Consider the following 23,275-nt stretch of genomic DNA (forward strand, 5'->3'; position numbering starts at 1 on the left):
TTAGTTACAATCTGTGCAGGAGGAAGCAGCGAAGCAAAAGATGATTCTTCTTTTGAGGTGTTATCAAAACTTTACATGCTTTGGTCAGGGGACAGAAGGTGGTATGGCCTAGAAAAAATTATTCCACTTGGCAAAGTTGAGAAAAGTAGAACGGAAAGATAACATATATGAATGGACAGGATCACTGGAAAATCCTTGGAAGAGCTGCAGATTACCCTTGGCAAAGTTGAGGGAAGCATGGACAGCATCAAAGATACTATGGAACTGTCCTTGGAACAGCTATTAATCATGGCTGGAGAGAAGTTGGATGGTGAATGTTTGTTCATGTAATCTCCAGGAGTTAGAATTGACTTGATGGCAACTAAGTATAGGAGGAAACTCCCATTTTACTCCAACCATAATCTTGTGCCCATCAACTTTCCTGGGTGATCCTGAATTCTTGCCTTATGGAAGTAGGAGAATCATGCAGGGGAGTGCATGAGTGTACACTGGAAACCACAATGTGCAGGACTATTTCAGGTCTGGTTCTATGAGGGCAGGATCTTTGCTGTCTGCACAAGGACAGTCCCCTCACAGGATGTATCAAACTTACCAGGCTATGAAAGATGTCTGTAACTTTCACCTTGGAGAAGTTGGGAGACTTGATTTCGGGTCTCTGATGTGTTTTGGCTAAAAGGATGTAAGAAGAAGGAAAATGTTGTCACTTTGGAACCTGGCTTCTTCCATTCTGGAAGATGGATCCAAGACAGAAAAATGTGTGTGTTTTCCATGTTTCCAAATACCTACAGAATTTGACCCTGGGCAAGTTCTTAGCTCTTCAGCCTAGAGAGGAACATTTGAAAAAGAGCTGGAATGATGCTTAGAATTTCGGAAGCCATGAAGGGAGAGTTTAACACAATCCCAGTGAGCAAAATCAGATTCAATCCTCTGATCCTTCATGAAACACCAAAGCAACATGCCTCTGGAGGTCATCTGCTAGGTTGAACCCGAGCATGCCAGAACCGCTATTGTTTTGTCTGCTCCAGTGGTTACTCTGGAGAGGGCACCACCCTCCATGACAGAGTAGGTCTGTGACTTGTGAGTCCTCTTGGACTCACGGCTACCATTGAAAGGGCAGGTGGAAGCTGTGGCCAGGGGAACATCAACCTGCCAGCCCATCTGGACACAGTTATTCATGCCCTTGTCACCACCAGGGCAGACTACTGCAACATATGGCAAGTGGCACTACCCTTGAAGACTGATCAGAAACTGCAAAATGTGGCTACCTGCATGCCAACAGGCAACAGCTGTTACAACCACGTAGCACCTATGTTGTGGGTGTTGCATTACACGAGATTTCTGGGCACAATTCCAAGTGTTAATTTAACCCTTAACGCCCTACATGGCTTGGCTCTTAGATATTTGCAAGACTGCCTTCTCCTGGTATCACTGTCCTGTCCAGGATGCTCATCCTGGGTGGGGATGTTGAGTGTTCTCCAGATTTTTGAGGTGAGACTGGTTGGGGCTCAAAGGCAGAGCTTGTCTGTGGTGCCCCCTCCCCTCTGCCAAAGAGCTTTCCCCAAGAAGTTAGACTGGCACCAACCTTGGCATCTCTTTGGAAAGCTATTCATGTTAATTCACCCACGTTAGGGCTGGGCACCTGTGGTTACTGTATTATATTACTGATGTTTTTATTTTAAGTACTTAGTGGGTTGGTTTTATTGTCTGGTTTTAATTGCTTGGTGGTTTTTTTTTAATGCTTTTCTTCTTTGTAAACTGCCCTGAATCATAAGATCCAGTCATCTGTGAATAGAATGCAGGTATCCCCAGGTTAAGAATGACCAGTTTACAGACAACTCATAGTTAAGAATGGAGTCTATTATAGCAAAATTTGAGTTAAATGCAGTACACAATGATTTGAGTTAAATACACAATGGTTCAAGTTAATTACACAATTCTACTTATACAGTATTATACAATAATGCTGTTCTGGCTCTCATACAAATTTGACTTAAGAACAGACCTTGGGAATGGAACTTGTTCTTCAGCTGGGGCTACCTGTAACTAACTCAGTCCTCAGCAGAATTAACCTTACAGAGCAGGACTTCCACTTGTTGCTGTGAACTGCAACGTCAGTGAGAGCTGTAATTCTCAACCTGGATCTACACGCTCATCCTTGTAACCAAGATATCTTCTAGACAGGACAAAAGCACCTCAAGACGCCCTTGAGCTGAGCCCAAATCCTAGTGACCACAGAGATACACCCACACATTTTTATTTTTTATTTTTGCCACAGAACAGAAATGTTTTCATATTGTCTTCTTTGGGGGAGGGGGGTTCTCAATGTCCTTGTCTAGCTGATAGCTCCAACCAGGCCAGATCTAGACAAGGTTGGCAAGTGCTGCCACCTGACCAATCACGACCTGCTGAGAGACAAGGCCCAATCCATCAACTTGCTCACTTACGATGGATGTCAGGAGCCTCCGCTGTTTCAAAGAAATCTTCCTCATGGTCAATTTCAGAGTATTTGCTGAGGGAACGTTTGTGGGCAAATGAGAGGACCTCCTGCAGGATGTCCATCTTCCTCAAGATCTTGCACAAGCCATGGATCCTCATGGCTTCCTCATGCTCGATTATGGCTTTTTTGAGGTGAGCTTTCCCTGTAAAAACACATGACCACATTGGAGAACCAGAAACTACTACAGCTGACGGCCACTTTTCTGGAAGGACCTGGCTGATCCTTCTTATGTACCTCACCTTTTCTGGAAGGCCCTGGCTTATCCTTATACACTTTCTTGGGCACCTGAGCACACAAGAAACTTCAAACCTGCCCCATCCATCAGTGCAATTCAGAAATTGCCTTAACAAAATTATCCTCTAAATTCTGACAGCGGGCTAAAAACTATTCTTACCATAAACTTAAACATGACCATGTGAGTGGACAGAACTAGCTTCATTAAAGGGGGAAGTAGTTCTATAAGAAGTAGTTCTGCAATTCACTCAAACAAAAAAAGGTGACCCTCACGGGAACAAGTCTATCATGTTCTGCCCAGGAGTGGGTGTGAATGTTGGCACTTCCAAAATCCATTACAAATTAATGTCACAATGCTGTACAAAGGTCTGGTTGGTTGGTTGGGAGGCAGAGATCTAAAATGATGGTTTCCCCTTGGATGCATTACTCAATCATCATTTTGTCAACCCATTGCAAGGGTGTCCATAGGATATGGTTAAAAAAAAAAAAAGCAGCCATGACAGTGTGATGAAAGCTCCACCTGTTTTTTAGGTGCATCACTTCGATCTCACTGATCATGGTCATCATCTTGACTTTTTTGACTATACCCTACAGAGACTCCTGCAACCCCTTTTGGGGATGCTTCACAACTGACATGTCTGGATTCAGGATCTCCTTTGAGAGCCTAGCTGCTTTTGAACCATAGTTTGGGTCCCCAGAGATGCTCAGAAACTGCTTCTTGCAAAGACATCTGCTCACCTCCTATTCATGCCCCCTCTTTTAATTCTGCAAATTGTGGAGGACAAAGGTCCTCTATCTGGAGCACAAAACCATACTTGGCATCAAGAGTTATGGAAGGATTCGCCTCCATGCCCAACAAAGAAGGCCAAAAATTGGTATACATTTTCACAGAGTGACCAGTGATATGGTGAGGGTGGTTGCTTTTCTGGAGAAACACTTCCTCTGTTTTTGGGGGCTGGCTCACCATCGTTCCTGGTCAAGCATTTTACAAGTTATGGTAGCCCTAAAATGAGCCCCAGAGAAGGGGAGCATTTCTGCATGACTGGGGCCCTTTCAACTCTCAGGGGAAGATGATCTCATTAACTATCTCCAGCCCAGGAGACGTATCTGCTCTTGTCCAACTTCTTACCCTCATTTCTGCACCCACATTTTGGTGGGTCACTCACCCAGTCGCCGGCGCTCTTCCTGGTCCTGCAAAAGCAAGCGAGGAGCTGGTCCTTCAGGCATGGAGATGTGAAATTGGAGGAAAGCCTTTTCGTGCTCTGGGAAATCCACCTCAGATATGGCTGCACAAATAGAGAAGGCTGACTTGGGAGAAGGGATGGAGAGTTCCAGACATTCCTCTGTCTAGAACAGTGTTGTCCAAACTTGGCCACTTTAAGATGAGTGGACTTCAATGGCTGGCTGGGGAATTCTGGGAGTTGGCCTAGAAGCTCAGAAACCACATCTCAGAGAGAAATGGAGGCTCCGGAAAAGGAGGTGGAGGTTCCCCACCTTTCATTTAAACTTCAGGAGAGGGGAAAGACAAGGTAGCGCAGCTCTCCTAGCAAATTCAGGGCAAGCCATTCAAATCAAATGCTGTAAACTGGGAAGTAAAGTATGTAGATTATAAAACACGTGTCTAAAATGTGTTCGACTTGTTTGACCACTTTGGATGGATCAAATCCTGAACGTGATGGGAAGAGAGAGATCCAGCATCCCTGGGATCAAATCTCTCCTTATCCTCATTTGCCAGATAAAGCCTGGACTTATTTGCTGAGGATAATTTAACTAAGCTTATTTGCTTAGTTCAGGATCATGGCTGCCCTAAGCGACTGAGGCAGAGGAGGAACGGTTAAGGAAGCGATCCTGGTTTGCAGAGAGCTGTGGAGACCCGGGAAAGTGGAGGCCTGTTTTCTGACTCCTGCCTAGGTCTCCAGCCCCCGGGGAAGAGCTTCAGTGTGAAATCATGAAGAAAGGGCAGCCAGCCAGCCGGGCAGCCAGCCAGCCTCTGAATGGCATTGGGAGACTTGGAGGTCTCAGCACAGATGGGAGAAGGAGCCAGCCCCGTTTGGCACGAGGAAGTCTAACCTCAAAGAGATCAGCCTGAACTTGCAAAAGGAGTGAGCCAAGGTTATAAAATGCTATGAGAGCTGAAGACCCACATCGACCTTGGAGGAGAAAACCCAGAAACCGTCCTATGCCGGAGGTCAGAGCAGTACTGTTTCACCCAGAAGTGTGGAACACTTTTCCAGGCTAAAGACCACATCAAAAGTGGGTAGGATTGGGGTAAAAAAAATCAATCAATCAATCAATCAATCAATCAATCAATCAATCAATCAATCAACCACATTTATATAGCCACACATCTCAAGGTAAAGTGACTCTAGCCAGCTTAGGATAAAAACTATCGTAAACAACTAAACGTTAAAAACTACAATCATCATCATTATTAACAACAAGATAGCGGAGAGTATTGATGTTCAGAACAAGGCAGCCATCTCATCAAATCACCATTTCCTTGAGATCCCCAGGCCTGCTGACATAGCCATGTTTTGAGGGGCTTCTGGAAAGATGTCAAGGATGGGGCCAATCTCACCTAGTAAAGTTTCCCTCAGGTGACTCTACAGACATCCATATTGTTGCCTTGGCAGGAGAGATTTGCCATCGCCTTATTCCAAGATTGCTTTTTCATTTTCCAATCTAGCCTAAGCCGTGGGATCTCCTAGTGGTCCTGGTGCTTAGCCAAGAGAACATCAGCCAGCTGCTCTCACCTGCTACAGCTTATTTAATTGTAATTGTAATATAGTTGCAATTTAATTAAAGGATGGTTATCAGCTGAATGTATTTTCCCCTTCTAGCAGATTTAAAAAATTATTCTTCCTGAAGGACTCTGGAAAGACACACTAGGCTTCAGAGGAGCAGCCTTGGCTGACTCACTCCAAGCTCCTTCCGAAATGAGTTCCTTCAGGGAGAGAGGGAGGGGTTTCACCATGTAAAATGGATACTCTACAGCAGTGTTGTCCAAACTTGGCCACTTTAAGATGAGTGGACTTCAATTCCCAGCATGGCTGGCTGGGGAATTCTGGGAGTTGAAGTCCACTCATCTTAAAGTGGCCAAGTTTGGACAACACTGCTCTATAGCTCAGATCTGGTTTCTCCCTATATAATGGTCCTCTGTCTCCTCCTCCTTAGACACTCCTAGTCCTTTGGGAAAACCAGAGAAACTCTTTGCAAATGTGAAAAACACTGGAGGTTACTCACATGGGCAGTCACAAAGTGCAACAGCAGCGTAATAGTGCGAGAGAGCCTTGAAGTGTTCAGCTTTGACGTGCACCATGGAGGTCCAGGAGAAAGGGACGTAGTCTTTGACGTGGGGTTGGGCCATGGTTTGGTGCACCAAAGAGTAGACCTCTTCCACCTGGGGAGGCAAAGATGGGGGAAGCTGGAGATGGGATGCTGCAGGCAACTGTCCAAGGAGGCAAGAAAGAGGACACTGTGCCGTGACGGCCACCCACAGCACAGCTGGCTTTGCTTCTGTAGCGTTCAGCATTGTGCATGGTTCCGTCCCGTGGGACAAAATGCCTCTGCCCCCTCTTGCACCCGTGCTTGGATACCCTACCCGGGCCGCTTCCTGGGCAAGTTGCAGGTAGGTGAGGAAGTCACTCTGGGCTCTGAGCAGGAGGACCTTCTCGAAGACACATTCCTGGACCTGGGCGATCATCAGCCGCACCAGCATGTTGAGGGAGGGGCTGCTCATGTCGAGACTGGGGGCATTGGAGAAATTCTCCTTCAGGTAGTTGAATGCGCCTGCAAAAGAAGTGAAACAGTGGGCCTGAGACCAAATAATCAAACAGCTCACATTTGCCCCAGCTGAGAGTGAACAGGGTTCAAGATGTAAAAGATCAGCAGGTGCAGATGGACATCCAGCTAGAAAGTGCCTCAATGACCTTGAAGGAAGGTCCCTCTTCCTATCCTCCCTCACTGTGTTCTTGCAGCTGCAAGGAAGCTGCACAGGAGTACCAGTATAAAATATGACTAAATTAAGCAATAGCAACTTCTGGGACTTTTACAGCTGGTTAGATGACTGATCTTCTCTGGCTGTGCAACCACACCTTGCTCAGGAGGGAGAGTTTGGTGGATATCATCTCTCTCCCACCTGCCTACATATTCTGCAAAAGGTAGGTATATTGGCCCCAACCACAGTCCCATCGCAACGGAGCCAACACTGCTGAACTCAATATGATCTAGTCTTGAGTAGCCAAGCAAAGGATTGCCGCCTAAGAGTTTTCAAGTCAGTGTGTGATTTGTTTTGTGGTTCAGCACTGTCAGTACTTAGAGGTCTAGCTCATAAACAAATCCCCGCAGCCAGAGACAGGCAGGTTTCTAGGAACAGGGTCTTGAATTGGCCAGTAAGAAACTTTAAGGCTGGATTTGCATCATGGATTAAACTAACTCTACTGAGTTGGGGTAATTTGGAGTTCAGTGGGGAGCCCAACCATAGTCTTAGCAGGTTGGGTGAACCAGGGGATTGCATTCAGCTATGGAAATGGTTTATTTGTTGGGCACAGGGAGCTAAAGGAAGATTAAGCTGCATTCTGTTAATCTGGACATAGGGTAACGTGTTGCACAAATCCAGCCTCAGCACAATCTACTTTCCCCCAATAAAAGGAAGTGCTGAAACAGAATCCTCTGAGTCAACATACCAGATGCCTTCTGGAATGCTTCAATGGCGCAATCCACACCTTGCAAAGTGGTACGGTCCTGGCGTGCTCCGATCTGAGTGTGCAAAGCCCCAATATTAAAAAGCACGCTTCCTTTCTCAAAAGCCAGGGCCCGCTGGTGAGAAGGTACTCCTGTGAGCGAATCATACCTAGAAAGAAGAGCAGAGCAGTAACACAAGGACGCTGGAGAAACGACAGTGGGGGGAACCTCACACTCGATATATTGTGACCAAATTATAACACACATTTCACTGCCTTGGATATATATTTAGTATGGATTCTTTGTTACCAAAACAATGGTTGGGGTAAGTTTGGATGTCCCCACCCAAGACAGTTTTAATGTTCTCTAAACAATATTGAAAAGGTCCACTGACCAATGGAAGAAAAGTCCCAGATTCTTATTGGGAGAGAAGAAACGGTTGTCAAGGAAGTAGAGTTGGCTGTAATATTCCATTAGCAGTTCAAGCCCTGCCTTATTCCGGCTAGGAGTTCGCATGGCCTGTTGGGGACGAAAGACAGGAGAAACCAAAGAGCCATGTACATCTCCCACGTCGCATTCCACAGAACATGCCCTGTCTTTGCACATTAAACCAGCAATGGGTCAAATCTGTGGCAGGCAGGCGGGAGTTCCAGATTCAACGTCCTGCTCAGATTACTGACAAACTAGAAGCATTTGCCCATAAATGTATGAAAATCTGGAAATGGCGGGTACGGCATCGTGATCAAAGTCGTTGAGTTTTGATTGCGACGTTGCACCTGCCATCTTGCAGACTTTGATCGCCCAGACACTCTTGCCCCAAAGTCTTCTTTCTCAAAGATCACTCACCTGCCGCAAGTCCACAAGGGTTTTCAGCTCTGCCTTGTAGGAGTCTTCATCTTCGTTGTAGTGCTCCCGAATCATGGCCTAGGGTAGTGCAGAAAATGAAAACACAGAGGCAGTTGGTCTGCTGTTAGCTCATGTTCCTTAAATTCCTACTTTCAATGCCACTCAAAATGCTCCAAAATCAAACTGGAGCAGTACTGGAAGTAGGCGATTTAGGAACATTTCACCCTCAGATAAGAAGTATAAGGGCCTTTTGCTCAGTCCGCGCAGCATCCTAAGTTACCTGAGGGACTGTTTTTTCCCAGTTGTTTCTACCTGTCCAATTCAGCCCAGCAGGTTGGGCATATTATGGGTCCCGTCAGCCAAGGAATACCAGCTGGTGGGGACTAGGAGATCCGCCTTCTCTGCCGTAGCCCCTGCCCTCTGGAACATCCTCCCTCCTGAGATTAGGATGGCCCCGACCGTGATGGCCTTTCATAAGGCTGTGAAGACCTGGTTATATGCCTGGGCCTGGGGCCATGAATGTGTCAAGGGCCCCATTTGGCCCCTATTGACATCTATGGCAATAGCTTTACTTGGGGACCGTATTTATTTATTTTGTATTGTTTAAGTTATTTTATGTTTTTGCGATTGTACACCACCCAGAGTTGCTTGTTGAGATGGGTGGCTATAGAAAACCAACCAACCAACCAACCAACCAACCAACCAACCAACCAACCAACCAACCCACCCACCCTGTTTCCTACAGCAGCCAACCAGGCAAAGAAGCCGCTCTGCAGGGCCACTACCCCTCTCCCACATTCTGCCCCCCCCAAAGATAGGTTCCCAGCAGCACACTGCTCCTGACCATGCAGGCCCTGTAATTTTTAGAGGAGAATATATGTAGCTCAGGGTTGGACTGTGGAGTCCTTGGGGTTCTCTGAGCTGGGTGGTTTTCTTGCAGATGTTTAGTTACCCGGCTAGGAGACATCTTCAGTGCTAGAAGGGAGGGGGGGTTTGCTCTTTGTTTATACACAGTGGCTTGCCCTGTCAGTCGGGGTGGGTGGGTTCCCCCCCCCCCTTGGTAGTTCCTTGATTAGGGTATTGGTTACTGCTTGATGTACTGCTTGGTGATAATTTTGGTGATAAGACCAGAACATCTCCTCACCAGCAGTCATCACCCAGATAAGCAGAGATTAACACCAAGATTATCACCAGACATACAATCAAGCAGTAAACTAATCAAGGAACTACGGGGGACCGGGGGGGGGGGGAATCCACCCACCCACCCTGGCAGGGCAAGCCAATATTATAAACAGAGAGCAAACCCCACTCCATTCTAGCACTGAAGATGTTACCTGGCCAGGTAACGAAACGTTTACAAGAAAATAACTAAGCTCAGAGAACCCCAAGGACTCCTGTAATTTTTCTAGTAAACAGTTATCTTCAACTATATCCCACCTAACCAGAGAGGCTTGCCACACTTCCCTAAGAGAACCTCTGTCCCGGGAGATTGTGGACTCAGTGCTTTTGGCATCCATCTCCTTGCAATCCTTAAAAGGCCAATGGCTGGATTGCTGCACATTCTCCTAGATCTCCTTACCTTTAGGGGACCTGCCCAGTCCAGTTCTTTGGTCTCCTTCAGCCCCAGTGGAATCATGGGGACGCTAATAGAGTCACTAAGAGAGAGAGAGAGACAGTGAGGAGGATGAGATCAAATATTGGGGGACCACAGGCCAAATTACTTTCAGCTACCCCACTCCCTTGATGTGCTCAGCTCAATGACAAGTCCTTCAGAAGATGTGACTGGGGCCTTCACTGTCCCAAAACAATGATGACTGCTTTGGGGAGGGGCAGAGGAAGAGAGAGGACTCCTCTCAGAAGCCAGCAATGAACAGAAAAGTGACAGACCAAGTCAGCAGCTCCTGTCTGGTTGCCCACAGGAAACAAAATGACATTCCTAAATCAAGGAGATTCATTTCATGATGAAGAACCAACCAACTTATGTTCCTTCTATCCACACTTAATGACAAACAAGAGCAGAGCAAAAATATCTATATATCTGAATGCCAGGTGATCATAAACAACGAAGGAAGGGTTAATTTTTCCTAAAGGAAAACAGCAATGAGAGCCTAGGAAAAAGAAGTGGTTCAATCGTTCAGCAGGATCTTGTTTGTGCAGGCTGTGATGATCATCCCTGGAATAACAAGATCTGCTGAGACCTGGCCTGTGGAAATGTCCCTCCCTCATCCTCCCTGTACCCACATACTCCTCCCCACATAAGCCACCACTGGAAACTACTTAGTCTCTGGTGGTAGGCTGCAAGTTTGCGTGGCCTGTATTTGCAGCCACTTTAAAAGCTTCTCATGACCACATGAGGGAGAAAGGTCAGGGAAAGCACCGTCTGAAGATTGCTTACTGCAACTTCATATTGCAATTCTATTGAAGAGTCATCGTTCAGAACACAGCCAATTAACAGCTGATCTGGTCAATGACCTTGGTTTTTGTTCTGGAACATGTAAGAATTCCTTAGTGGATGAGTCAACTTGGAAAATTTGCCAGGGATTTTGAAAGCCATGAGGTCTGCTGGGACAATTCCAGTTCTCTTTGCTTCAGAGAACTAGGTTTTCCAAGAGAACTATACTTTTTTGTTTATTTCTCAGGAAGAAGGAAGATAACTCAGCAACAGAGCACCTGATTTGCTTGTAGAAGGTCCAAGATTCAATTCCAGAGATCTCCAGTTAAAAAGGAAAAGGAACAAGAGGTGGTAACTCAATTCTCTAATCTAGCAGAGGGCAACTCCATATGTATGTTCCCAACCCCTGAAGCCCACCTCCAGAGGCCTCCCTCCCCAAGCCGGCAGCTGCCATTCACCTTACCTATCATTCTGGTAGACCTCCATGCAACTGTTCAACTCTTCCAATTCCTCCTTTAGCAGCTGCAGGTTAGAGTTGACATAGCTGAGTTCCAAAGCAACAGTTTCCTTTACTTTGTGATTACTAGTGGCCCTTATACCAAAACAAAAGGGGGAAAAAAACTTACTATGCCTGTCGTCTACACAGCTGAGAGATCTTGTTTTATCTTTACAACAACCCTATGATGCAGTCTATGTAGAAGAGAGTAATAGTCCAACATCCATCCAGGGAGATTAAAGCAATCTTCTTAACCTGTTACCACACAGATATGTTAAAAACACAACTCTTGGAACTTCCAGCTAAGAGCTGAGCTCCCACCACTTCCAAAGAGCACTGTTCAGTGGGCATCTAGATCAAGCCTACATCTTTCTAACCACTATTTCATGCTGTTTCTCATATTTGCAAATGTCAAGTCTGGTTAAAGTTCTTAATTCAAGAGACAGCTATCTTCACCTCCCGTGGGACAGGATTTCTGGAACACAAAACAGCACCTATTAGTGTGAGAAGGTGTGTAAGGATTCCAGATACACAGAGGAACAGTTCACACGTCCGCTCCATGCTGGTAAGATTTAGGGGAGGTTGGCGTCACTCCTATATCAGCTTCCCAGGTGCTTCTTAATTACAGTACTTGCAGACTCCTCCACAGATTTTTTCCAATTCTAGACATATTAACTATCTGCACTTCCGTGCCTTTTCCAATCTCCTTTCCACACTCCTTCAGTTTTTAATGGCTCATTTAATAAGGGCAAGACAGCCTTTCTGCTCCTCCACCACCACTTGTTTTCTCACCTTATGCAATCTCAGCAATCTTGTTTTGACAGGTCCTGGGCTGGAAAATAGAATAGAGGAGCTTCACAGCCCAGTGTCACAGGAGTGGGAGGCACTCAGGAAACTGCAAGTCCCAACGCTTGGCATTTCCATTCATGCTGAGTCAAAGGAATCAGTGTCATGCCATTGACGGAGATAAAACACCAGCGGATGTGGACGTGTTACAAAATTGTGGCATGGAGGACTCCAAGAAAGAGAGCTTGCCTTCTCCTTGGTAGCCTTCCTCAACTTGCTGCCCTCCAGATGTGTTGGAACAATAATTCCCAGCCCAATATATGTGGCTGGATCATGTGAATAGTGTGCCCAACCCATGGAGAAGCAGAAGGTCACATCAGCCTGGCTTCCAATGTCAGGCCCACCAAAAGGGTCCTAATTTTTCCACCTAAATGACTTCCACCTAGTCACCCCCTTCTCCATCTCTGTTCAAAAATGGCTACCACTGGCCTCATCTTTGATTCATTCCTTTCTTCTACGACCCAATGGGACCATGACACCTTCTCCGACTCGGTGCCTTCAAGTTCCAACCTTTGCCCTCAAGACTCATGGCTAAAATGTTGACTTGTGACAGGTTGTTTATCATCTAGTTTACTGCCACTCTGTCTGCTGTATTTGAATATACTCGGAGATTTGTTTTACAATTTGTTTTACATTTGTTTTTCAAAGAAGGAGTTCTGCATACATTTGGCATGGTACAGCTGAGGAGAGGATTATACCACTTGACCTTCTGGAATATCTGCACTGGGTCTTCCAAACCTTAAAGCAACTACCTCCTCTCCCTCTTCCTGCTCACCGTAGCTATACCAGGCCTCTCGTTAATTCCTAAAAACATTTCTGACCCCCGTCCCCAATGCCAGTCTCCAGCAGTCATTCCTGGTTATTAAACAGAAGCTTCTTAAGAAGCATTTCGCAGCTAAATAGGGCTCAGTCTGAACTACCGAACTGGTTGAGGCCTCCCTGGTTTGTGTACCACAATTTAACAAATAGATAAATAACTGCAGACTTTTAGTTGCAATGCTAAAAAGTAGGTTTTAGGAGAACTGTTCAGGATTTTTAAAAAATTAACATAACTATTTCAAGTTTTGCATTATTTGAGCAACCAGTTCTACAACAAATGAATACATTCTTTTTTTTTCCTTTTGCTGCTAGATTTCCTACTGCAAAACACGGCAAAACTATCATACAAGCAATCGTGAGATATGCAAAGGTTTTGTTCCAGATTTTTATGCCTGCTAGATCACATGCCAGGTACACCCCCACCCCCTTTCTACCTAATGCGCAAGGTACAGTGTGCATAACCTGGAGACTGCCTGTATACCTTTTTTTGGAATTGTATATAATACAATTATATAAAACTGTCAGAAACTGCATTGGTTGAGAAATTAGCACAACAGCAATGAATCTTGAAAAACCCGCCAATGAAGACATTTATATAAATGTTTTTTTTGGGGGGGTTTTTTGCATAGACCTATCCAGAAAGGATGTTCTGAATGTTTAAAACCAACATCTCCCTTCTTCTGAATGTGTGTATGCCCACGTGTGGGCGTTGTATGTGTCTATCAATGTTTTTCTTTCCTCCCCTTATTAGTTTCTGAGGACTGAGCGACTACTGAGACTACTGAATGCTGAGCATCGGACAGAAACCAGCAGGTGAGATGGTAATTTAGCTAGAACTTTTACGTTTTCTGCTCTTAAAGCAAGCAAACCAATACATGCTTACTTCTTTGGGTAACTTGTCTCAAAGAAGGAACCATGGTTATTAATAGTAGTATTAGCATTAGCCTTTATGATGCTAATTTGGGTCATGCAAACCTGAATAGGTTCTCTGCGCCTGTTCTCATCCTCATCTCTTTGTTGATTTGCTGGTTGATTCGTGCACGGCGGTGTTGTAGCTTCGTGCGTTGTGTCTGGGCCAAGGAATCACAGCCCTGCCAATAAAGAAGTTCAGGTGAAAAAACCCTGCTAAGGGGAGATCTCCTTAGCTTGGAGAAGGCTGATCTAAAAGGCAGAAATTAGTGGTGGTTTTCAAACATTTGAAATGTTGGACTCATTTTCATATCTCACCAACGGGATCTTTCAAGCACAAGTTAAATTAAAATCATGGCTAATACTTATCTGGCACTTTCCAAAGTGTGTTAGGTGGTTCACACATACATTACTGTAGTATTGCGTACCTATTTATACAGCAGATGAAAAAAAAATTTATTTATACAGCAATCTTGCTAGAATGAATTTACTTGGCAAGACTGATTTCAGATTTGGGAGTAATACACGTGGTTATCCCAACCTTAAGGATATTTTCTTACAATTTTCCCCCAAATTCCAGTGTAACTTACTCTCAAGGAAGAGTATTTAAGATTTTAATATTAGAGAGCTGGTTTCAAAGTCATCAGTTGACTTCCCAGCTTAATTTCTAGAAAATACATTTACTAGTTTTTCAAATCTCTCCAAATTTTATGGAAGTGAAAACAACCCTCCCCCACTTCAAATCAAAACTATAACACTCTGTTGAAGTATTTCCAATCCTCTTTTAAATGATTATCTTGAGCCCAAGACTGAAATTCAACAAGTTTTACTTGAGAGTAATTACTGTTGAACTCAACAGAACATTTTTCCAATAAAACATGCATCAAGGAAAAAAATGTTCAAAAACATTCCTAAGTATTGGGTACAGCAAAGGAATTGAGGGAAGATGCAAATGCATTGTTAAATAATCCCACTGAAGAAAGAAGTCTAGTTTTTCCAAGATGTGATGTGAGAGCAATGGGGCTACTCATCTGGGGGGAAACCAGTCTTATTGTAAGGAGAAACAATTCCTGTAAATGGTGAACGGAGCTCTCAGATTCTCCAGGCATGGGAAGAAAGGGCCCTTTGAGAGTGAGGGGTGAGTCAGCAAGAAAGAACACCCTGGGATGACCTTCAGATAAAGCCCGTTTTCCTTCCACCGGGACAGAGAATGAGCCCCCAGCCTTAGCAACCAAGAGTGCAAGTATGTCAGAATTCCTTTAGGCTAGAGTCTCCCCGCCCGCCCCCAAATTCCCCATTTTGTTTAGCAAACTGGGTACAAAAGAGAAGAGGACATTCCATTCTGCTGAAGTCCACAGCGAAGTTCACTTTCTCAGCTCAGATCTATACCACCCTTCTGCAACTGCATGATCATCAGGTGTGTTGGGGCTACAACTCTCGCAACAAGCCAGCATGGCCGGTATATCCTCAACCTGGTTAGCAGCAGAGTTAAGAAAAGGGAAGCTAATCTAGGGGACAGTTCCTCAATTCATCCTAGGCACAAAAAATGGGTCCACAAAAAGTTCTAGCCCAAGTTTAACCATCTCCACTTTTTCATATGCATCTCTGGATCAAGTATGGGCAACCTGGAGAAGATCGCATAAATACTTGGCTAGTAACTTTTTTATTTAGTGTGATTTTGGGGCTGACTAACTCCTTAACATACGAATGTAAGCCGTGCCCTGCTGGATTGGACTCCTGGCCTATCTAGTTTGCAGTTCTCACAGTAGCCAACCAAGGAGGACCACCAGTCTCCCAGAAGATGGCCTTCAGAGTTGATCCTGCTGCCATCAAGGCTAAGATCCCCAGGACTTCCATGAATTGGTCCAACTCTTTTTTGAAGCCAGCCAAGGTGTAGCCAGCACCATGTCTCATGATAAACTTTTAGTCCATTTTCAAACCACCTAGGAAAATATATCCCCAGTCCCACCATTTTCCATGTCAAAGACGGAAAACATATTTGGAGACACCTTAGTCTTCTTCTGAAACATGCAAGCCTACCCTTCTTCCAAGTGGTGCCCTTCTGATGGGTAGGACTTCAACTCCCAGAACCAGACTCCAGCTGGCTAGGGATTCAGGGAGTTGAGGTCCATCACACCTGTAAGACACCAGGTTGGGAGAAGGCTATCCAAATCCATAAGCTGACCCTTACAACTTTTTTCTACACAGCTGGATGGGTGTGGCTGTATTTAGATTTGCTAAAGAGAGAGGCTCTTTCTGCTGACAAAGAACACCCTGAAGTTGTTATCATCAGTGATTACACAAGCGTAAGGCTTTTTTTTGTTTGTTTGTTTTGGCTGCTCCTTCTGATCTTGCATCCAAATGTAACAAGGTGCATTATCAGTCAAATTCCTTAAGTCAGGAACAAGCAGGAAAGAAAACACACACACACATTCCCATCACACAGTTCCCTACCCAGGTAAGCAATATTTTGCAGAATGTGGGAAAGGAGTATGGAATAGTAAGCCAAAGAAATTAAAGGCATGAGAGAAGACAGGAAAAAAAGGAAACAGAATTAACAGAAGAGAACATCTGTAGCTCAAGGTTGACTTGTGGAGTCCTTGGTGCTCTGTAACCTTGGTTGTTTGCTTGCAGAAGTTTCATTATGGAACCCAACTAGGTAACATCATCAGGGAACCTCACATGATCACCCTGATGATGTTACCTACTTGGGTAATGAAATGTCTGCAAGCAACCAAGCTCAGAGAGCACCTACAACTCCACAAAGTTAAGCCCAATTTACACCAACACTATTCACAATGCCACATCTTGGTAGGCCCCCTGAGAGGACCTCGGAGCAAAAGAGTAACAACCTAAACCCCAAACCCCACCAGGGATTTCAATGGTCCTCTGCATTTGCACTGCCCTGTATCTTCTCTCGCAAGGCACTAAGATAAGAAGAAATATGGAAGGCAAACTATTATTCTGATAGGCCTCTGGGTGAAGAAGATGGGACTCTCTGATCCTTCTGCTCCAATTTTCTTGTGGTCTGGGTTGGCTTGGGTTGGGGGAAAAATACTGGTAGGGATATGCATTAAGATGTGTGGACTTCAACTCCCAGAATTCCCCAGCCAGCAAGGCTGGCTGGGGAATTCTGGGAGTTGAAGTCCACACATCTGAATGCTGCCAAGGTTAAGAATGTGTTAGCATATTTCATAAATTTCTGCACCTGCTTTTTACATCATTGGTAAAAGGAGACCAAAAATTAACTCCTTTGCTGATACATAGCATAAATAATACCCAAATGCAGGAAATTTACCAGTCATCAGCAGGTCTTTGTTACCTAAGGGACACTGACCCTGGATATTTGTGGCCTATGACAAACTAGGATGAGAGGGCCGCTTAATGATGGTGAGGCCACTCCAAGCCAAAACGAAACCATATCCGGAGATCTAACGCCTTACAGGGAGGAGGAGGAAATCTGGGGTTGGCTTAAAGCCACATTCCCATAATCGCTGAATGAGCGCTGGCTGGGGATTTACAGGGGTTGAAATTCAAAACATCTGGAGAAGACCAGCTTCAAGTACAGTGAGCAGCGAGAGGATGGACGTTGTGGATGGAGCTTCTTCCTGTAACGGAAGTGTATGGCTTGTGGCAATATGACGACAACCGATCAGGGGAAAATAAAGGAGAGAGTGAAATTCTTAGGTGTAAGAAGTACCAGGTGCCTTCTTCCAAATTCTCTTCTCTGTTAGCGCCTTTTGTGATCTTTGGAAGAAGGTGAGAAAACCACATGTATACATATGCTGCATACCCCGTGAGGGACTACAACTTGGGCTGAAACTGTCCCAGGGCCTAAACTTGGTTAATTTTAAACCTGGTTGATCTTCTTGTGGCTTTCAATCCATCTTACCTGCAGAGCTCAATGTGTTGGGTCCCAGAAAATGGGTCAATTTAGTCACCACGTTTTGCCCACCCAACTGAATAGGGTGATCCTATCTCCTTGAGCTGTCTTGTCTCAAGGCTCCACGTCCCCAGCTCCTTCCATCTCTCTTCCTAGGATCCGGTTTCTACTCCTGAACTTATCCTAGTTTCTCTGAATATTTTGGAAAATGTAGTCTCCAGAAGGGGACGTAACACTCCGTCGGAGAACTGAACAATACTGATAGGCTGAAACTCTCACAAGCTGTATTTCTACGGATCCAGCCTAAAACTGAGTTACAACACACGGCTGTTTTGCATTTGGCTTGAGATCAACTAAGTTGATTAAGTGTTTCTTTACTTACTACGCTTTTCTATCACTGCCACGTTCAATAAAACAACAGAGCAGGGCAAAACCCAACATCTGCTAAAACACGACTGTTAAAAAATATATTACAACTACTACAAATAGGTGCTCCCCAACCAGATCTTGACTCCCAAATACTCTTCTGCATACTTCTGCTAGCAAGGCTGCCATCTGGATGGGCGCCCCTACTATAAAATGCTGGCTTGAACACTTTGCTGAATGACGGGTGGGCAACGCTGCCCCCAGCCCCATTTTGTACCCACTGAAGTGTGGTTCGCAAAGACTCATTGTTGTCTCCAATTAGATCAGTGTTTTTCAAACCTGGCAACTTTAAGATGGGTGGACTTCAACTCCCAGAATTCCCCAGCCAGCCATGCTGGCTGGGGAATTCTGGGAGTTGAAGTCCACCCATCTTAAAGTTGCCAGGTTTGAAAAAACAAGGAATTAAATTGATAGTTAAGAAAGCCAAGAATTAGCTCGATCCATGCAGCCAGTTCAGCAACTCGGGCAACCAGATTATTTTTAAGGGAGAAAGAAAAATGGGGATGGGGGAGAAGACTCCCACACAGTCCTTCCCACTTGCAAAAGAACCATTACTTTGCAAGAGGCACAACAGGTTCCTTCTGCCAAACTCTGGCCGGGAGGCCAAGTTAGAAAGCAGGCACAGGAAGCAGATGGATGAAGGCCTCCTGACAAGCAGCTTTATTCTGCAGAAGAGATAACAGCCAGGAGCCTGTTGCCATAGCAACCCTATCCCCTTTACAACGCATGCTTGGGGACGGCGGGGGGGGGGGGCGGGGGGGAGCTGCTTTGCTCCTCTCCCCTCTTAAAAACTCCTGATGCTCATCAACCAGATTTGGCGCTACGGCCACCTCGGTTTTGGAGAAAGGGAGCTGCCCCCCCCAGTTTGATGCCCTTGTTTGATGCCAACCAGAGGTTTCCTGGATCTGACGTGGTGCAAAATATTCTGTTTGAAGCAATGGTCTTTCAGCCTTTCCAGACCTGCACAATGTCCCTCCCTCCCTCCTCCCCTTCCTTCTTTCTCTCCCTTCCTTTCTTCCCTCCCTCTTTTCCTTCCTTCCTTTCCTCCCTCCCTTCCTTCTTTCCTCTTCCTTCCTTTCTCCTCTCCCTCTTTTCCTCCCTCCCTCCCTTCTCCTTCCTTCCTTCTTCTATCTTCCCTCTCTCCCTCTTTTCCTTCCTTCCTCTTTTCCTTCCCTCCCTCTTTCCTTCTCCCCTTCCTTCTTTCCTCTCCCTTTCTTTTACTTTCCTCCCTTCCTCCACCTGTCAATCTTGCAGGATTATTCATTTATTAACTTATTTTACTATGTTTAATTTATACGGCTGCCTCCTTGTCAGGTGCCTATGGGCAGGCTAACAACCTTGAAAACCACTGAACCAACAGAAACATTCCCCCCCCCCCAAAAAAAAGAAAACCCATCTACAGTGAATCACAAGGCTGCCACTGTGGTCTGCTAAAGATCTTAGGAGATCTGGGAAATTATTTTCCTTTGCGGGGGTGAGGTCTGCGTGCTTTGGCACAGATGGGCCCCATGTTGCCAAGCATGATGGTAACGCATCCCATGACGTGCTTCACTTTGCCTTAGTGCAACATGTTAGTCCAGCCTCAATAGTCTGTAAACCATGGTTTCTGGCTTAGCACCATGGGTGGACCAAGCCACTGTACGCTTGTCAACAAACCACTGTCAACACAAACCATGCTTCTCCCACTCAAGGATAAATCACAAAAAAGCTACTGTGCAGGAGACTTGTCTGTCTCTAACTCCCAGATAAAGACCAACGCTTTAAATGAAAATAAATAATGAATGGATTTAGCATCAAAGAAGTTCAAGTTAATAATTATATGTACCTCCCCAATCCTCATCAAAAAAAATTTTTTTTTCATCCTAGCATTTTTCCTGCATCTGCAGGGTCCATTTTTTTTTTCCTGGATCAACCAAATGTTGATCCATTGGTTGGGACAGGAATTGACCAACCGTTTTGTTGCCCGAGCCTGATGTGTGGTTCATCAAAAAATTGTGACCAGATTTAAATATTTAATGTGACAAAAATGGGAGATTATTAAATATATGCGGAATAATCAAGTAAGCTGCATTCAATTCTTTTATAGCAGTGTTTCTCAACCTTGGCCGCTTGAAGATGTGTGGACTTCAACTCCCAGAATTCCCCAGCCAGCATGGCTGGCTGGGGAATTCTGGGAGTTGAAGTCCACACATCTTCAAGCGGCCAAGGTTGAGAAACACTGATTTATAGAATCGTAGAGTTGGAAGAGTCACAGATCATCTAGCCATCCCCAAAGTCAGCTACAACATATCTTGACAGATGACCAATCAGCATCTGCTGGAAGGTCTTTAGCAAAGGAGAACCCAGCTTGTTCCTCTATCTTAGCTTATAGGGGTAGGATCTTCCTTCTGACATCTAGCTTGAACCTCCTTTCTTGTAGCTTTACATCCATACAAATTTCACTGAAGTGTTGTCTTGCCCAACTCTTTTAGTCTTCCCACTGACTCAAAAAGCCCACTTTGGTCGTCTCACCCCCCTGAAAATCTGTGCTCTACAAGTATTGTAGTTCCACAGAAGGTGGGGTTTGGACGATGTGGCTTGTCTGACAAAACTTCCCAGTTCCGATTCCCAGTTAAAGTAAACCCAGCTGTGTACAGACACTTCTGCATCTCTCTGGTCTTCCAACATCTCCCTCCATCACAGAGGTTAAATTATTTTCTGAAATTATTTTCTGAAATAGCAGTCAGCGTAACTCTGATTTCCTCAATCTGATACCTTCCAACGTGTTGGACTACAGAGCAGCCACCAGGAAGTCAAACAGAACAGTTATTTCTGGATTTTGCAGATCACAGATTCTCTGTTGCCATCTTGGCCTCATGTAGGACACATTAATGCACCCAATCAACCTTCTTTTGCTTGATCAAGTCAACAAGGAAAAGCCTTTTTTCCCCTAGCATAAACCAGTTGGGAGAAGCACCAGCAGCTGTTGCTTAACAGGTTAATGATTTGGAACAATTCTGAAAACTAACATTTCTCCCAATTACAGGCAGTTTTAAAAACATTTAAACATGTAGTGTATTACGTATGGTATTCTGGAGTTTTTTGCATTCACTGTTAGAAATTATGCTGGTCCCTGAAGCACATAGCCTCTCAATTTTTCACTGTGACCGGGTTGCACTTACAAGCCTCTTTGGGAAAAGTCACTTCATCCATTCAACAAGACACTTAAGGGCTTGTTCATGCCCCCCCCCCCAATAAACAAACAAACACAACATTTCAGGCTTGTTGACTTACAAAAAATGAGGTAAATGCACCTTTGCAAGCCCGTCTATCAGAAATCAGGAACTGACTGGCCCATATATATGATAATCAATGGGTGAGGAGCGTAGATTGCAAAAGCTGTTTACAAGACAGTCTCAACCACACGGTACGATTAAGCAAGATGTTTGCAGGTAGCATTATGGAACAGGATGTCCCAAGAGGACTACTCTGTGGCTACTTCAGGTCTTACGTGCCCCAAAGCAGCCTCCAGAAACGTTCAACCTCAGAAAGTCCAGATGGTAATCAATAAACCCTGTCTGGAGGTCATGCCCAAACCCACCATCATTGTACAACTGCGGCTGATGGGAAAAGAAACCCAGCAGAAACCATTCTCCTAAACTGTACACTGGCTGGAAGCAGATCAGAAGTAGTAGAGCAGGGGAAGAACTGGGATGGGTTTCACCCAAAGTATGACTAATTTGGGATAGAGAAGAGCCTCGGAGAAGATGCTCCTGAGCATCAGGGTCACGTCTTCGCTGGAGTCCATCACCCCGGTGATCCTGGTGTTCTCCCTCCCAGGGAGGGTGTCAAACCACTGAAAGGGGATGACACCTCTTAGGACTGCAGACCAGGCGGGCCCTCGTGAAAAGTCTGAAAAGTCCATTCCACCAGGACTGGAGATGGTGGCAGTATGGAGGGAGAAGGGAAGGGCTGGTAGATCTGCTTAGCCTTCCCCAGCGTGGTGCCCAGCCACGCTGAGCTCCAATGCCCCTCACGTCTAGCCTCAAATTTAAGAAAAGGGCAAGCTGGGCTGCTGGCAGAGAGAAATCTAAAAAGGACGGGCACGTGTCCCTGCCCGCGACCCCCCTTGCCCCATCCCCTTCGGCCTCACCTTCTGCAGGCTGCCGCTCTTGGACAGACGCCTCGGGAAGGGGGACTCGCAGGCACGGCGCCCATCGGCCTCCCCTCCTGGGGGGCTCTCCTCTTCCGGGGTCATCTTCGCTGGCACCAGCTGGGCATCTGTCCGGTGAACTGCTGCTGCTGCAGCCCCTCCCGCCGGATGCTTCTGCAACCCCCGGGCAGAAGGGCTCCTGGGGGGCCCTTTGCCCGGCTGGATGGGGGGCAACGGAGACCCCCTCAAGGGAGCACCCACCTGCGAAGGCCCCCTCCCTGGCAACTCCGGCAAGGGGATTTCAGGGTGGAGGTCCCGACAGCCGCCTCCCACGGATCACTCCACCGGCGGGATCCTGCCCGCACCCTCGGGTGACCCCAGCGCCTTCCTTCCCACCGTCCCCGATAAGGCCAAATCTGCTGGGGTGGGGGGCGAGGGATTGCAAAACCTGGCGGTCTGCCAACTTCGGGGCGGGGTTTGCAAAGCTCGAGGGGTTGCAAAAGGCAGGGGGGCTCACGCATCCACGGCGCCCCCCGACTCCCGCAGCAGCCCCTTCTCGCAGCCCCGTTCTTGCACTCGCTCCCTCGCGCCGGGACCCAGCGCCGCCGGCTCGGAGGAGGGAACCCGGGCGCCCCTTCTACCCTCCCGGAGCCCGAGAGGTTCGGCTCCCGTCCAGCCTTTTCTTCCAGACCCGCAGCGCAGGGAGGGCCGCCCCGTCCAATGGCGGAGCCCCTGAGTCCGGAAGGGCAGCTCGCCTGGCCAACCAGGAGAGGCGAAGGGGAGACCGTCCTCGGCCCCGCCCCTGAACTCCTTTCCCAGGGAGGGAAGGCGGAGCCAGACGATTCGATCTCCCGGGGCAACCCCGGGGATTAGAACGCGGGTGACGTCACCGCGGGAGAGTGCGGGCGGCGCGCTGCGTGCGCTGGTTTGCTCGCTCGCCCTTTGGCGGGGGGGGGGCGGCAGCGCCGAGGGTGAACCCCTGCCCGTGGGATGTTGGCTCTAGTGGGTTAATGCACGCGTGGGTGCACGTTCCCCCAGCGGATCCCTCCAGGGCTGAACGGGAAGAGCTCCCTTGAAATAGTTGTTGGAAAGCAGGAGAGTGCAAAAATCCG

At 46.4% G+C, this 23,275-nt stretch overlaps 1 protein-coding gene across 3 annotated transcripts in view; it reads right to left on the reverse strand.

Moving 5' to 3' along the window:
- The window catches only part of RHPN1 (rhophilin Rho GTPase binding protein 1), a 30,637-nt gene extending 7,774 nt beyond the window's left edge, over positions 1–22,863 (reverse strand). Inside the window, exons 1-12 of one of the 3 annotated variants that reach the window (XM_088148880.1) lie at positions 22,164–22,861; positions 13,789–13,904; positions 11,116–11,244; positions 9,840–9,915; positions 8,261–8,338; positions 7,809–7,933; positions 7,417–7,583; positions 6,333–6,520; positions 5,975–6,131; positions 3,898–4,017; positions 2,445–2,639; positions 593–669 (exon numbers count right to left, since the gene is read on the reverse strand). In XM_088148880.1, the coding sequence (XP_088005006.1) occupies positions 593–669; positions 2,445–2,639; positions 3,898–4,017; positions 5,975–6,131; positions 6,333–6,520; positions 7,417–7,583; positions 7,809–7,933; positions 8,261–8,338; positions 9,840–9,915; positions 11,116–11,244; positions 13,789–13,904; positions 22,164–22,268 (1,533 nt within the window). In that variant the 5' untranslated portion in view covers positions 22,269–22,861. Of the gene's footprint in view, positions 1–592; positions 670–2,444; positions 2,640–3,897; positions 4,018–5,974; positions 6,132–6,332; positions 6,521–7,416; positions 7,584–7,808; positions 7,934–8,260; positions 8,339–9,839; positions 9,916–11,115; positions 11,245–11,278; positions 11,372–13,788; positions 13,905–22,163 lie in introns of those variants that run through there. The other 2 variants (XM_088148881.1, XM_088148882.1) reach the window with 2 other exon arrangements.
- Positions 22,864–23,275: the final 412 nt, after the last annotated feature.

The sequence above is a fragment of the Python bivittatus genome, unplaced genomic scaffold (genome assembly GCF_059951505.1).
Source record: "Python bivittatus isolate LINGU-HERP-01145 unplaced genomic scaffold, Pbiv_v1 ctg000590_np1212, whole genome shotgun sequence".
Taxonomy (NCBI): domain Eukaryota; kingdom Metazoa; phylum Chordata; class Lepidosauria; order Squamata; family Pythonidae; genus Python; species Python bivittatus.